The sequence below is a fragment of the Lissotriton vulgaris genome, chromosome 10, assembly GCF_964263255.1.
Source record: "Lissotriton vulgaris chromosome 10, aLisVul1.2, whole genome shotgun sequence".
NCBI lineage: Eukaryota > Metazoa > Chordata > Amphibia > Caudata > Salamandridae > Lissotriton > Lissotriton vulgaris.
This window is the reverse complement of record NC_141698.1, coordinates 5,266,358-5,281,895: the sequence shown is the minus strand read 5'-3', so window position 1 is coordinate 5,281,895 and position 15,538 is coordinate 5,266,358. Positions and strand designations below refer to the sequence as shown.

The window sequence follows — 15,538 nt, the reverse complement described above, 5'->3', positions numbered from 1 at the left end:
CAGGTCAGGCACAAACCCCCACTGATGCCCCAAAGGTGCCCTCTGACCTCGAGTCTCTCCACTGGGCAGGCTTTTACTGATCTGTCTCTTATTCTCTTTTGTATGATTTTAATTTTTTCATATTCCTTTTCATCCCTGTTTTTCCTGTCCCTTTTCCCATCTGGTTCATTTCTCCTCTCGATTCCACGCCCCCCCCCCATATGACTGCCTCACTCGCACTCACCTCTGTCAATCTTCTCTCCCCCTCATCCCCTCTTCTCTTCCTCTCTTCTCCCTCCTCTATATTCTCTCCTCCCTCTCTTCACTCTGGGTCGCTCTTCAACCTCTTCTCTGCCTCACTCTGTCAATCTTCTCTCTCCACTTCTCTTTCCTCCTGGGTGGCGCTTCACCCTCTCCTCTGTCACTCACTCTCTCCTCTGTCTCTCTCCTCTGTCACTCTCTCCTCTGTCACTCTCTCCTCTGTCTCTCTCCTCTGTCACTCTCTCTTCTCCTCTGTCCCTCTCTCCTCTCCTCTGTCACTCTCTCTTCTCTTCTGTCTCTCTCTCTCTCCTCTTCTGTCACTCTCTCCTCTGTCTCTCTCCTCTCCTCTGTCACTCTCTCCTCTGTCACTCTCTCCTCTGTCTCCTCTGTCACTCTCTCTTCTCCTCTGTCCCTCTCTCCTCTCCTCTGTCACTCTCTCTTCTCTTCTGTCTCTCTCTCTCTCCTCTCCTCTGTCACTCTCTCCTCTCCTCTGTCACTCTCTCCTCTCCTCTGACATTGTCACCCTCTCCCTGTACCTCCCTCTGTGCCTCACCCTCTCTCCTCAGGGTCGGATCACTGCAGCCTCTCTCTCTGCGTCACTAACTCCAGGCGCGGGGACCCTTGCTTCTACCTCATTGGACGCACTGATTGCAAATGGTTTGTGCTTTTCTGATTTATTGTTCTCCCCCCCACCATACCACACACTGCAAACTCTCCTCTCCATATTCAGACCCAAGATTTCTCCTGGAACTTTATGACTGATGAAGTGTGTCTAGAGGTGTGTCCTGAAACCCTGAAAATGGTCCTAGGATGCTTGTTTCCGGTCCAGGGAGGACTGGACTGTTCCCATTGGGCGCAGGGTCAACACTAATTTGCATATGACTGGGTCCAAACTGGAATGGCATGGGAAGCAAAAAACGATGGATTTAGGCCCAGACCTCTGTACTGGGGTGAATCTATGACATTGTTCTGCATTCTGTCCATCAACTGTTCTTTTTGCACCTGTGAGGATCCCGGGCTGGTGAGGTACAGGGATGTATGGGGCTGGTGCGGCATGAATGCTGTGATTGTACCTGATTCAGGTGTGTTACTTGTGGAGATCCTCTGCCCTGCTGCCTTTAGTGGTGCGGGGTTGGTGAGTCTACGGTGTGTGTTACTTGTGGAGATCCTCTGCCCTGCTTCCTTTAGTGAAGCAGGGGTTGGTGAGTCTACGGTGCGTGTTACTTGTGGAGATCCTCTGCCCTGCTTCCTTTAGTGATGCAGAGGTTGGTGAGTCTACGGGGTGTGTTACTCATGGAGATCCTCTGCCCTGCTTCCTTTAGTGGTGCAGGGGTTGGTGAGTCTACGGTGTGTGTTACTTGTGGAGTTCCTCTGCCCTGCTTCCTTTAGTGGTGCAGGGGTTGGTGAGACTATGGTGTGTGGAGTTCCTCTGCCCTGCTTCCTTTAGTGGTGCAGGGGTTGGTGAGTCTACGGTGCATGTTACTTGTGGAGATCTTCTGCCCTGCTTCCTTTAGTGGTGCAGGGGTCGGTGAGTCTATGGTGTGTGGAGTTCCTCTGCCCTGCTTCCTTTAGTGGTGCAGGGGTTGGTGAGTCTATGGTGTGTGTTACTTGTGGAGATCCTCTGCCCTGCTTCCTTTAGTGGTGCAGGGGTTGGTGAGTCTACGGTGCGTGTTACTTGTGGAGATCCTCTGCCCTGCTTCCTTTAGTGGTGCAGGTGTTGGTGAGTCTAGGATGTGTGTTACTTGTGGAGATCCTCTGCCCTGCTTCCTTTAGTGGTGCAGGGGTTGGCGAGTCTACGGTGCGTGTTACTTGTGGAGATCCTCTGCCCTGCTTCCTTTAGTGGTGCAGGGGTTGGTGAGTCTACTGTGTGTGTTACTTGTGGAGATCCTCTGCCCTGCTTCCTTTAGTGATGCAGGTGTTGGTGAGTCTTTGGTGTGTGGAGTTCCTCTGCCCTGCTTCCTTTAGTGGTGCAGGGGTTGGTGAGTCTATGGTGTGTGGAGTTCCTCTGCCCTGCTTCCTTTAGTGGTGCAGGGGTTGGTGAGTCTACGCTGTGTGTTACTTTCAGAGATCCTCTGCCCTGCTTCCTTTAGTGGTGCAGGTGTCGGTGAGTCTAGGGTGTGTGATACTTGTGAAGTTCCTCTGCCCTGCTTCCTTTAGTGGTGCAGGTGTCGGTGAGTCTAGGGTGTGTGTTACTTGTGGTGATCCTATGCCCTGCTTGCTTTAGTGGTGCAGGGGCTGGTGAGTCTATGGTGTGTGGAGTTCCTCTGCCCTGCTTCCTTTAGTGGTGCAGGGGTTGGTGAGTCTACGGTGCGTGTTACTTGTGGAGATCCTCTGCCCTGCTTCCTTTAGTGGTGCAGGGGTTGGTGAGTTTACGGTGCGTGTTACTTGTGGAGATCCTCTGCCCTGCTTCCTTTAAGTGTGCAGGGAATGGTGCGTCTACGGTGTGTGTTACATGTGGAGATCCTCTGCCCTGCTTCCTTTAGTGGTGCAGGGTTGGTGAGTCTATGATGCGTGTTACTTGTGGAGATCCTCTGCCCTGCTTCCTTTAGTGGTGCAGAGGTTGGTGAGTCTAGGGTGTGTGTTACTCATGGGGTTCCTCTGCCCTGCTTCCTTTCGTGGTGCAGGGGTTGGTGATTCTATGGTGTGTGGATTTCCTCTGCCCTGCTTCCTTTAGTGGTGCAGGGTTGGTGAGTCTAGGATGTGTGTTACATGTGGAGATCCTCTGCCCTGCTTCCTTTAGTGGTGCAGGGGTTGGTGAGTCTACAGTGTGTGTTACTTGTGGAGATCCTCTGCCCTGCTTCCTTTAGTGGTGCAGGGGCTGGTGAGTCTATGGTGTGTGGAGTTCCTCTGCCCTGCTTCCTTTAGTGGTGCAGGGGTTGGTGAGTCTACGGTGTGTGTTACTTGTGGAGATCCTCTGCCCTGCTTCCTTTAGTGGTGCAGGGGATGGTGAGTCTACGGTGCGTGTTACTTGTGGAGATCCTCTGCCCTGCTTCCTTTAGTGGTGCAGAGGTTGGTGAGTCTATGGTGTGTGAAGTTCCTCTGCCCTGCTTCCTTTAGTGGTGCAGGGTTGGTGAGTCTAGGATGTGTGTTACATGTGGAGATCCTCTGCCCTGCTTCCTTTAGTGGTGCAGGGGTTGGTGAGTCTACGGTGTGTGTTACTTGTGGAGATCCTCTGCCCTGCTTCCTTTAGTGGTGTAGGGGATGATGAGTCTACGGTGTGTGTTACATGTGGAGATCCTCTGCCCTGCTTCCTTTAGTGGTGCAGGGTTGGTGAGTCTACGGTGCGTGTTACTTCTGGAGATCCTCTGCCCTGGTTCCTTTAGTGGTGCAGGGGATGGTGAGTCTACGGTGTGTGTTACATGTGGAGATCCTCTGCCCTGCTTCCTTCTTCCTTTAGTGGTGCAGGGGTTGGCGAGTCTACGCTGCGTGTTACTTGTGGAGATCCTCTGCCCTGCTTCCTTCAGTGATGCACAGACAGGCTCCTGCACCCACATCAGATGATCCCTGTGGCACTCTCTAAAGACGATCCTTATGGCACTCCCAAGTGGCGATCCTGTGGCACTCCCGAGTGGCGATCCCTGTGGCACTCCTGAGTGGCGATCCCTGCAGCACTTCCGAGTGGCGATCCATGTGGCACTCCTGAGTGGCGATCCCTGCAGCACTTCTGAGTGGCGATCCCTGTGGCACTCCCAAGTGGCAATCCCTGTGGCACTCCCGTGGAGCGATCCCTGCGGCACTCCCGTAGAGCGATCCCTGCGGCACTCCCGTGGAGCGATCCCTGTGGCACTCCTGTGTAGCGATCCCTGTGGCACTCCTAGGTGACGATCCCTGCGGCACTCACTAGTGACAATCCCTGTGGCACTCCCGAGTGGTGATCCCTGCAGGACTCCCGAGTGGCGATCCCTGTGGCATTCTCTATTGACGATCCCTGCGGCACTCCCGTGTGGCGATCCCTGCGGCACTCACTAGTGACGATCGCTGTGGCACTCCCGAATGGCGATCCCTGTGGCGCTCTCTAATGGCGATCCCTGCGGCACTCCCAAGTGGTGATCCCTGCGGCACTCCCAAGTGGCGATCCTGTGGCACTCCCGAGTGGCGATCCCTGTGGCACTCCTGAGTGGCGATCCCTGCAGCACTTCCGAGTGGCGATCCCTGTGGCACTCCTGAGTGGCGATCCCTGCAGCACTTCTGAGTGGCGATCCCTGTGGCACTCCCAAGTGGCAATCCCTGTGGCACTCCAGTGGAGCGATCCCTGTGGCACTCCTGTGTAGCGATCCCTGTGGCACTCCTAGGTGACGATCCCTGCGGCACTCACTAGTGACAATCCCTGTGGCACTCCCGAGTGGCGATCCCTGCAGGACTCCCGAGTGGCGATCCCTGTGGCATTCTCTATTGACGATCCCTGCGGCACTCCCGTGTGGGGATCCCTGCGGCACTCACTAGTGACGATCCCGGTGGCACTCCCGAATGGCGATCCCTGCGGCACTCCCGAGTGGCGATCCCTGTGGCGCTCTCTAATGGCGATCCCTGCGGCACTCCCAAGTGGTGATCCCTGCGGCACTCCCGAGTGGCGATCCCTGTGGCACTCTCTATTGACAATCCCTGCGGCACTCTCGTTTGGCGATCCCTGCGGCACTCACTAGTGACGATCCTTATGGCACTCCCGAATGACGATCCCTGTGGCACTCCCGAATGGCGATCCCTGCGGCACTCCCGAGTGGCGATCCCTGTGGCGCTCTCTAATGGCGATCCCTGCGGCACTCCCAAGTGGTGATCCCTGCGGCACTCCCGAATGGCGATCCCTGTGGCACTCTCCTTTGACGATCCCTGCGGCACTCCCGTTTGGCGATCCCTGCGGCACTCACTAGTGACGATCCCTGTGCCACTCTCTAAAGACGATCCCTATGACACTCCCAAGTGGCAATCCTGTGGCACTCCCGAGTGGCGATCCCATTGGCACTCCTGAGTGGCGATCCCTGCAGCACTTCCGAGTGGCGATCCCTGTGGCACTCCTGAGTGGCGATCCCTGCAGCACTTCTGAGTGGCGATCCCTGCGGCACTCCCGAGTGGCGATCCCTGCGGCACTCCCGAGTGGCGATCCCTGCAGCACTCCTGAGTGGCAATCCCTGTGGCACTCCCGAGTGACGATCCCTGTGGCACTCTCTAAAGACAATCCCTATGGCACTCCCAAGTGGCAATCCTGTGGCACTCCCGAGTGGCGATCCCTTTGGCACTCCTGAGTGGCGATCCCTGCAGCACTTCCGAGTGGCGATCCCTGTGGCACTCCTGAGTGGCGATCCCTGCAGCACTTCTGAGTGGCGATCCCTGCGGCACTCCCGAGTGGCGATCCCTGCAGCACTCCTGAGTGGCAATCCCTGCGGCACTCCCGTTTGGCGATCCCTGCGGCACTCACTAGTGACGATCCCTGTGGCACTCTCTAAAGACGATCCCTATGGCACTCCCAAGTGGCAATCCTGTGGCACTCCCGAGTGGCGATCCCTGCAGCACTTCCGAGTGGCGATCCCTGCAGCACTTCCGAGTGGCGATCCCTGTGGCACTCCTGAGTGGCGATCCCTGCAGCACTTCCGAGTAGCGATCCCTGCGGCACTCCCAGGTGACGATCCCTATGGCACTCCAGAGTGACAATCCCTGTGGCACTCCTGACTGGCGAGCCCTACGGCACTCCTGAGTGATGATCCCTGCGGCACTCTCTAGTAACGATCCCTGCAGCACTCCCGTGTCGCGATCCCTGCGGCACTCCCTTATGGCGATCCCTGCGGCACTCCCGAGTGGCGATCCCTGTGGCACTCCCGAGTGGCGATCCCTGCAGCTCTCCTGAGTGGCGATCCCTGCAGCTCTCCTGAGTGGCGATCCCTGTGGCACTCCCGAGTGAGGATCCCTGCGGCACTCTCGAGTGGCGATCCCTGCGGCACTCCCTTATAGCGATCCCTGCGGCACTCCCGAGTGGCGATCCCTGTGGCACTCCCGAGTGGCGATCCCTGCAGCTCTCCTGAGTGGCGATCCCTGTGGCACTCCCGAGTGAGGATCCCTGTGGCACTCTCTAGTGGCGATCCCTGCGGCACTCCTGTGTGACAATCCCTGTGGCACTCCACCAGGCAGGGAGAATGTGCTGCAGCTAAAGTTGCCCAGCGTCACTGTATTTTCCTGGTTCTCCAGAAAAGATTTCAGTAGCTCCAAGGCTGTACTTTTTATGCCTAAGGCGTTTAGGCCTCCATGAGTTGAGTCCATGAGCTGAGTGGTCTCAGGGTTCAGTGAGTAGTTGACTCCCTAAGTTGAGTGGTCCAGTGAGTGCCTGACATCATGAGTCGAGTCCATGATTTGAGTGGTATTATGGTTCAGTGAGTGCAGACTCCCTAAGCTGATTGGTTCAGTGAGTACCGGACTCCCTAAGCTGAGTGTTTTAGTGTAAGCCTGGACGTAGTTCACTGAGTTTTGCTAAGCAGAACTCTGCGAAGTTACAAAAAAACTCTGCGAAGTTCCTTGAGTGGCGGAGTGCAGTGCGAACTGCAGTTTGTGCTGGTATTCCTGCCGCTCGGGTAGAAATTCCACCCGAGCGGCTGCTCGCGAACTTACTGCTCTCGATCGCAAACGGTTACGGGGAAATAACTCCGCGAAGCAGTTTTCTGCACTCCGCAAGCTCAGTGCAGTGTGGAGTTCAGAAAACTCTGCGAAGTTCACTGACAAGGCCTAGTTTAGTGAGTACCAAATAATCAAGTGAGAGAATGGACACTTGTAACTACAGTAAAACTTTAATTGCCAGTTTTAACCGGGTGAAGGCTTGTTTTTTTAAAAATATAACCTTTTCTTGGGGGTGTCTATATATTTCTGGACACTAGTACGCTGTACCAGAGGTTGCCTCAGGCTTGAGGCTGGCATACAGCACAAATTTAGAGAACCCGATGATAATGCCACAACGCATATGTGGGGCGGAGAAACGATATAAACCGCAACCAAGATCAACATATCGTTTATGAGGGTGATCTAACTAACCCATTGTACCGTAATTACAAGTGTCCATTCTCTCACTTGATTTTTTGGAACATTGACTTGGGGAATCGAATGGACAAGAATTCCGCCTCCCTACTTGGTGATTATTGCTAGTTTAGTGAGTACCTGACTCCTTAAGCTGATTGGTTCAGTGAGTACCTGACTGTATGAGTTTAATTGTCCTGTGGTTCAATGAGTACCTAAGTTGAGTGGTCTCGGGGTTCAAGGAGTACCTGACTCTCTAAGCGGAGTGCTCATGCTTGTTTTCTCTCCCCTCAGATACCCAGGCGCCCCGAAGTCCCAGCTCTGAGGCACTGCCAGAGGCTGGTGCCAAGCCTGGTCGGAGGGACCCGGAACCCCCGGAAGCGTCGCGTGACCAGGGGTCCCCTGATGCCAACACACGGATGAGCGCACCCCACCTCAGCAGAGACCGCTGTGGGACCCCAAAGACCCCCAAAGAGGACCAAAGCGGCCACCAGGGTGGCAGAAGAGAGACCTCCGCTCGTGAGGGGCGGCCCCGGGGCCGCAGGTCAGAGGTCAGGGGGGAGAACCCGGCCCTGCCACAGCAGCCCCCCAGGGAGTGCAAGTCCCTCTCGCCCCAGAGGGACAGGGTCTCGGGGACAGGGCCCCTACGGGGTGCCAGCAGCCTTATGGGGCCCCGGCTGAGGCCCTCGGTGGAGGCGGGCCCCTGGCTTGTGCCCAGCCCTGAGCGCCTCTCACACACCCTACGCAAGGGCCGCAGCCTCCCCCAGGGGCAGTGGGCAGAGGGGGGCTTCACAGGGGGCTTCTTGGGCACGGAAGGTGGCGAGAGAGAGAAGTGGGAGGCGGTGTGGTGAGAGAGGATCCCCTTCTGTCATGGGGACACGGGGCCCTCCTTGCGGCTATAGTGCTCTCCTGAGGCACAGGGGCCCTCCGTGGGGCCATACTCCTGTCCACCTCTAAGGCACGGGCCCTCCATGGTGCCACACTCCTGCCCCTCCATCTCAGAGACATGGGGCCCTCTATGGGGCCACACTCCTGTCCACCTCTGAGACACAGGGCCCTCCATGAGGCCACACTCCTGTCCACCTCAGCCACAGGGCCCTCCGTGGTGCCACACTCCTGCCCCTCCATCTCAGAGACATGGGTCCCTCCATGGGGCCACAATCTTCCTGCCCCCCACCTCTCCCGCACACCTCACTCCCCCTCCCTGACCCGCATCACTCTCACCCCATGCCTCTCGCTAGCTCAGTTTTTCATACAATCTCTTCCAAACTCTCACGTTGTTTCTCTCTTTCTGTCCATCGGGCCCTCCCGGGCTCTCTCTTTTTATCTCATTTACATCACTCACTCTCTCCTGTCCTCTAATTAACTCCATCTCTCGCTGTCTCACATACACTCACCCTCCTGTCTTCTTAATCTCCAGCCTCTCTCTCTTCTTTCCCTGCACTCTTTCTCTCTCACTCTCTCCACCTGTTTCTCGCTGGCCCCCACACACCCCTCTCCTGCTCTCTCACACCCCTCATCAGCCAGGCTAGCTTGAATCCAGTGGCAGAGTGAGCAAGGGACCCACGTCTGGGCATACCCTGCCAACTTAGGGCAAACAAAGCAATACCAAAGGGGATGATGGACGGAGCGCTGAAACTTTTCAAACACTCGCCCCCAGTCTCAGATCTGGGTTTAATCCATCCCCGTTCTTTAGCCCACTCTGCCACCCCAGTTCAGACTTGGCCGTATGCAAAATTCTGACCCTGTGCCTCCTGGGAACAGTCCAGCCGGAACTGCCAAGCCATGCCTTCCCTGGATCGGATTCAAGCTTCCTAGGACCGGTTTCGGGGCAACGCCCTTCATCAGCCAGGCTAGCTTGAATCTAGAGTCCAAGTGAGCAAGGGACTCACGTCTGGGCATACATACCCTGCCAACTTAGTGCCATGATGTCACAGGAGCACCCTTATTGATATTGAACATGCTTCAGTTCTGAAATGATGTGAGTGTGAAAGAACTATTACGAGTCTCTTGGAAGTTTCATCAAAGGCAGTGAGGGGGCGCTGCTGCAGAGTTAAGATTTGTTTCACCCTGAGAGTGAGGGCAAAAATGGAGAGCCCAATAGGGACCCGCCACAGCACCTGCTTTTTAGAACTGCGAGTACTGAGCACCGGTAGGACCCGGCCCTTTTAAAGCCCTGCCCCACCCCCACTGGATTCACAAAGAGCAGCTCTTGGGTGTCAGTAGAACCCTACATAGCCCCCTCCCCACATTTAGGCATACACACCACATGACTCTGCCCCAGCCCTGCTGGCCTGTTGGTCGTGTTCATGATTTCCTTCACGTCCAGGCCCTCTCTGCCCTTCATCCCTCCTCACCCCTTAACCTCTCCTCCCCTTCACTATCCTCACCACACTCTTCTCTCACCGCCTCTCCCTCTCTTTCTGTCCAGTACCACCTGCACCCCGGGCCCCCCAGCCCCTTTCGGGCCCCTGCCGAGGTCAGGGGTCTTCTGTGCTTTTCACAGACCTACTTCAGTATTTCTAGCAGAGTTGATGTATATTTTTAACTAACTTTATCAGTAAAATCTTGTATTCGCATACTGTGTCTGGTTCCTTTTGTCTCTGCAGACGGGTGCGGGTGGAGCGGAGCTGAGCCTGTATAGGGGGGACGGGGCCTGTATGAAGGGGATTGCAGGGCCTCTGTGAGAGGGAAGGAGTCTGTGGAAAGGTGGGCAGAGCCAATATGAAGGGGGCAGAGAATGTGTGAAAGGGGACAGAGCCTAATCTATGGGTGTAGAGCCTGTATGAAGGTGCAGACCCCACAATTAGCAGTAGATGGCCTCTGTATGCTCTGCATCTGGCCCAGGGCCCACCGTCGCCCTGTGCGATGGCACCTGTGCAATAGCCCTCTAGCCTGCCTTGCATGTAGATTAAGCATGCACCAATCCCCCAGGAGACCTTGGATTCCACCATTAGGAAGAACAACCAGAAGGTAAGTACACGAAAATAAAAAGAATGGACGAGTAGCAACAGGTCTCGCAAATCGGGTGCCGTGGGGTGGCGAGGCATCTCACCTGGGACCCTGCCACTCCCTTAAGGATGCCTCCTCACCAGCTCTGCACAAGTACGGCGAGTGGGATGGTAAAACCGCCTGGTGAGAGGACTGTCTCCCCCCACCCAGACCAGTGGTTGCTTCCAGACCCTGCCTCCACAGTCCAGGGAGGGAGGAGGAAGTGCCTGGGATGGGAGGAGTCTTTGGGCACCAGGCCTGCTCAACACAAAAACAAGATCAAGCGCAGTGTGACACTCTTGTTTCAAAAACATAATATTTAAAAAGACAGCTGGTTATGCCGGCCAAAATAAAAGCAAGGCGCGCAGCTGCCATAAAGATCAAGCGCGGCATGCTTCACTGTATAAAAAAAACAATTTAGAAAAAAAAGCATTTGTGTGAGCTGCACCATAAGAATGGCATGCAGCCGCCATGTTTCAAGATCAAAGGGTGAAGGGCAGTCAGCTTACAAAAGTTTGGCGAACTGCGCATAAGAAAACTAACATTGTGCGGCTGCCATTAAAGGTGAAGCGCGGCATGCCGCGCTGCTATGCTCCGATAAAGTAATTAGAAAAATAGCGCTAACAAAGTGTCAATTACAGCTCATTAGTAACAACACATGTAACAAGGGCAGTCCTCATGGGAGGGTACAGTATGAGAAAAGACGGTACTAAGGAGGGAGTAGTAAAGATATTAACCAAAGAAACAAAAGCATTTGGAAAAGACAGTCAAAGGAGCCAATGAAAAAAATGGCCGGAGCTTAAAGCCCATATCCTGAATACAGCATGTCTCAAAGAGACAGCACAAGCGCTGCCTAGGCGAGACCCAAAAAACCCAACAAAGCATCGCTACAAAGTTGTGTGAAAGGGTCTGGAGCCGAGCTGAAGAGAAACAAATGGGCCGTACACATAAAACACATAACACGATCAATGACCTGATACGACACTCAGCAGTAATGCACGCCAGCAAGAATGAAGGCTGGAAAGCGGCGGTAAGTGATCGAAGGGGAAATAGGGATGTGACTGTGAGAGTTGCACCATCAATCTAATGGAGATCTCGAGGGCACTTTACTGTCCTGCAGATTGTTTGAAGCACAAAAAGCTTTTCTTTTGCTTTTTCCATCACCCATCCACTTAAGGGACGAGCTTAGAACGTTTCTATTCTTCCATATATTACTCAAATACATTTGCGTTCCGTTTCAATTTGTTTTTAAACTGTGAAATGTATTTGTGATTGTTTTCCTTCAACCAAGCTGCATTAGTGTGGCTGAGCACAAAGACGAGGCCGTGGGTGTAAGGCAATAATACTTCAATAAGTCCGTTCCTATCAAGCAATGCTCTCCTGTGATGGTCTGAATCCGGTATTCACACAGGGATAGGAGTTAATAACATGTGCTGGGGATGCTTGTAACATTGGCAAACTATTAAAAAACAAAATAAATCTATGGAGCACCCAAAGCAAGACCCCACTGGATCAAGTCTGGTAAGACCGCCATCATGCATGTATTCGACCTTGTGCAACAGTGTTCAAAATAGCGCCCTATCAGTGTGTATGTTGGTGAACATAACAACATCGAACGCTGAATACTCCAGGAGTAAGGTGAAGGAAGTGCCCCGATTAGGGCCACCCGGTCACTTGCGACCACCTCTCAGCCTTCCATACAACTGAAGAGTCGGTCAGGCAGTAGAGAATACAAACCAAAGTTATTTTATCAGTATTCGCTCGAGTGAAGTCCAGTCTGACCAGCCTCCTTGGATAGCTGCTGAGAGACTGACCCCCGATTACAAGGTAAAGTTAGATATACATTTCCAACACCCCTAAGAATGGAATTTTCCAGCTTGGGCACAGATGAACAAAGGAGGTATAGAAAGATGAGCTACCATCTTGAGACCGGGTACACACTATCTTAGCTTCACGGTTACTCTGCTCGTGCCCGTCTCCCTGAGAGTGGGAGCGGGGTTACATATGAGGAAAGGCAAGCAAACACAGAACGAGCTATCCATTAGTGCAAGGAAGCTTAACCTTGAATTAAATAAAAGAACAATCGAGGCTGTTTTCCGCTGAGGCAGACAGCAAGAGACAGAAGCTTAATTTCAATCATGGCACAAAATGGTGGCTAAATACAAAATTGTGCCGCAAATGCTAACTTAACTCACATAATGCTAAAAGAAGTCAGCCAGACTCATTTTCAGTCCTACAAAGGATACAAATGTGGTCTCTGCTCCTCAGTGTTATTAACATGTGTACACTTCATTCACAGCGATATGAAAAAAGGTATTTCGAGATGCACGGAGGAACAACGGAAGCCTTGAATACGGCCTTCTAAACATAGGCTCTCCCTGTGCAAGTAGTGTAAACTCATATTAAATACACTCCAAATGCATAGAAAAAGAAAGTAAAACACCCTTCTGTCATCCAAAAATGTCCTAACATTAATTTGGGAAAGATAATAAAGATGAGAATAGAGTTCTAAATCGATGATGGAGCAGATACACAGGAACGTCTCTTGATTATTTTGTTTTTAGTGACGTGACGTTTTAAGGTACTTTTATGGTTGTTTTTGTGAAGCGAATTTCCATACAAGCTGAAAAAAAGCTATTGCTTTCAAGCACTGAACAAAACCACTGCACAAGACCCTACATCATACACGCTAACACATTCGGGCGATGACGCCAACACTTTTTATGCAAAATGGCACCATTTCGACATTCATTTTCTTAATAAAACTTCCACCTCAACGCAAGTCAATCGGGAGCTTCATTTCCCCATAATCTATTCCAAAGTCCCTTTACTGCCCCCAAATGTTAGCCTACGTGACACATATTGTCCTTTCAGGGCGGGCTGCTCCAGAGGGTATGCTAATATTCACATTACACCTTCATGAACCCACGTCTGCTGCTCTTTTTATCAACCACACTAATTACCATTTATTGCCCGAAATTAAAACTAAACGGACCCCGCCCTGTTGTAACTTCTCTTTTTGCATTTTTGTTCCATCGACCATTGGAACCCAGATGGACTCTTACAACTCCCAGACTTACAGTCAAAAAGAGTCTTCTCCAACTTATTGTCCGGCACCCAGAGTGTCCCTGGCCCAGAGCGTCCCAAGCCCAGAGTGTCCAGAGCCCGGAGTGTCCGGAGCCCGGAGTGTCCCGAGCCCAGAGTGTCCAGAGCCCGGAGTGTCCGGAGCCCGGAGTGTCTGGAGCCCAGAGTGTCCGGCAGCCAGAGTGTCCCAAGCCCGGAGTTTCCCAAGCCTGGAGTGTCCGGAGCCTGGTGTGTCCGGCACCCAGAGTGTCTGGAGCCTGGAGTGTCCCGAGCCCAGAGTGTCTCAAGCCCGGAGTTTCCCAAGCCCGGAGTGTCCGGAGCCCGGAGTGTCCGGCACCCAGAGTGTCCGGCACCTGGAGCGTCTGGAGCCCGGAGTGTCTGGAGCCCGGAGTGTCTGGAGCCCGGAGTGTCCGGAGCCCAGAGTGTCCCTGGCCCGGAGTGCCCGGAGCCCAGAGTGTCCCGAGCCCGGAGTGTCCGGAACCCGAAGTGTGCCGAGCCCAGAGTGTCCCGAGCCCAGAGTGTCCCGAGCCCGGAGTATCTGAAGCCCAGAGTGTCCCTGGCCCGGAGTGTCCCGAGCCCGGAGTGTCCCGAGCCCAGAGTGTCCCGAGCCCAGAGTGTCCCGAGCCCGGAGTATCTGAAGCCCAGAGTGTCCCTGGCCCGGAGTGTCCCGAGCCCAGAGTGTCCCGAGCCCAGAGTGTCCCAAGCCCGGAGTGTTCCGAACCCGGAATGTCCGGAGCCCAGAGTGTCCGGAGCCCGGAGTGTCCCTGGCCCAGAGTGTCCAGAGCCCGGAGTGCCCAGAGCCCAGAGTGTCCCGAGCCCAGAGTGTCCCGAGCCCAGAGTGTCCAGAGCCCAGAGTATCTGAAGCCCAGAGTGTCCCTGGCCCAGAGTGTCCCGAGCCCGGAGTGTCCCGAGCCCAGAGTGTCCCGAGCCCAGAGTGTCCCGAGCCCAGAGTGTCCCGAGCCCAGAGTGTCCCGAGCCCAGAGTGTCCCGAGCCCGGAGTGTCCCGAGCCTGGAGTGTCCCTGGCCCAGAGTGTCCCAGGCCTGGAGTGTCCAGAGCCTGGAGTGTCCAGCACCTCGAGTGTCCCGATCCCTGAGTGTCCAGAGCCTGGTGTGTCCAGCACCTAGAGTGTCCCGAGCCCGGAGTGTCCGGCACCTGGAGTGTCGGGAGCCGGAGTTTCCAGAGCCCAGAGTGTCCCTGGCCCAGAGTGTCCCTGGCCTGGAGTGTCCCAAGCCTGGGGTGTCCTGCACCTTGAGTTTCCCGATCCTGGAGTGTCCGGAGCCTGGTGTGTCTGGCACCTGGAGTGCCCCGAGCCCAGAGTGTCCGGCACCTGGAGTGTCCTGAGCCCAGAGTGTCCGGTGACCCGAGTGTCCTTGGCCCAGAGTGTCCGGAGCCCGGAGTGTCCGGAGACCAGAGTGTCCGGAGCCCGGAGTGTCCGGAGCCCGGAGTGTCCCGAGCGTGGAGTGTCCTGAGCCCGGAGTGTCCGGAACCCGGAGTGTCCCGAGCCCGGAGTGTCAGAAGCCTGCAGTGTCCCTGGCCTAGAGTGTCCGGCACCTGGAGTGTCCCGAGCCCGGAGTGTCTCAAGCCCGGAGTGTCCCTGGCCCGGAGTGTCCCGAGCCTGGAGTGTCCCGAGCCTGGAGTGTCCCAAGCCCGGAGTGTCCCGAGCCTGGAGTGTCCCTGGCCCAGAGTGTCCCTGGTACTAAGAGAGGGTTGTTCCAACAATGGCCATAGTTTTTAGAAAATTGTGTACATCCTTTTACTTTAAACTAGGTGACAGAAATATAATCAACATGTTTTATTTTATCACTTATTTTATTTTCATTTTATGTAATTCCTTATTATTCAATTTATAGAAAACATTTTATCACAAATACACTTTTTATAAATATTTTTTCTCAAAATACATGATTTTTAACAAATACATACAAATATCACAAAATAATTATAAATAAATATAGCACAAAATATAAAAAACAACACCACATGATATCATGCACACAAACTCATAATATTCACACCCTCACATCCATACTTCATTCACACCACACCAACAAAGGAAAAAGGAAGAACTGAGTCTAAGTTGGCAAGATCTAAGCGCCAATTTTAGGGTCTCAAACTGCAATTTGAGACCCCTGCACCAGGTCGACGCTCGTTTCGGCGGCTCTAGGCCACCTTCCTCAGGACCTTCTTCTTACAGATTACTTCAAGATATCAGGGGACGGTAACAGCGAA

The 15,538-nt window shown here is 54.0% G+C and overlaps 1 protein-coding gene across 4 annotated transcripts in view; it reads left to right on the top strand.

The window, feature by feature from the left end:
* LOC147684291 (membrane-associated guanylate kinase, WW and PDZ domain-containing protein 1-like) overlaps nt 1-9,812 on the top strand; it is a 257,214-nt gene extending 247,402 nt beyond the window's left edge. Inside the window, exons 14-15 of one of the 4 annotated variants that reach the window (XR_015300632.1) lie at nt 7,528-8,184; nt 8,317-9,812. Coding sequence is in view for 2 of the 4 variants with exons in the window: in XM_086940160.1 (XP_086796286.1) it covers nt 7,528-8,084 (557 nt within the window). In the remaining 2 variants the exon portion in view is untranslated. Of the gene's footprint in view, nt 1-806; nt 1,341-7,527 lie in introns of those variants that run through there. The other 3 variants (XR_015300633.1, XM_086940160.1, XM_086940161.1) reach the window with 3 other exon arrangements.
* Nucleotides 9,813-15,538: the final 5,726 nt, after the last annotated feature.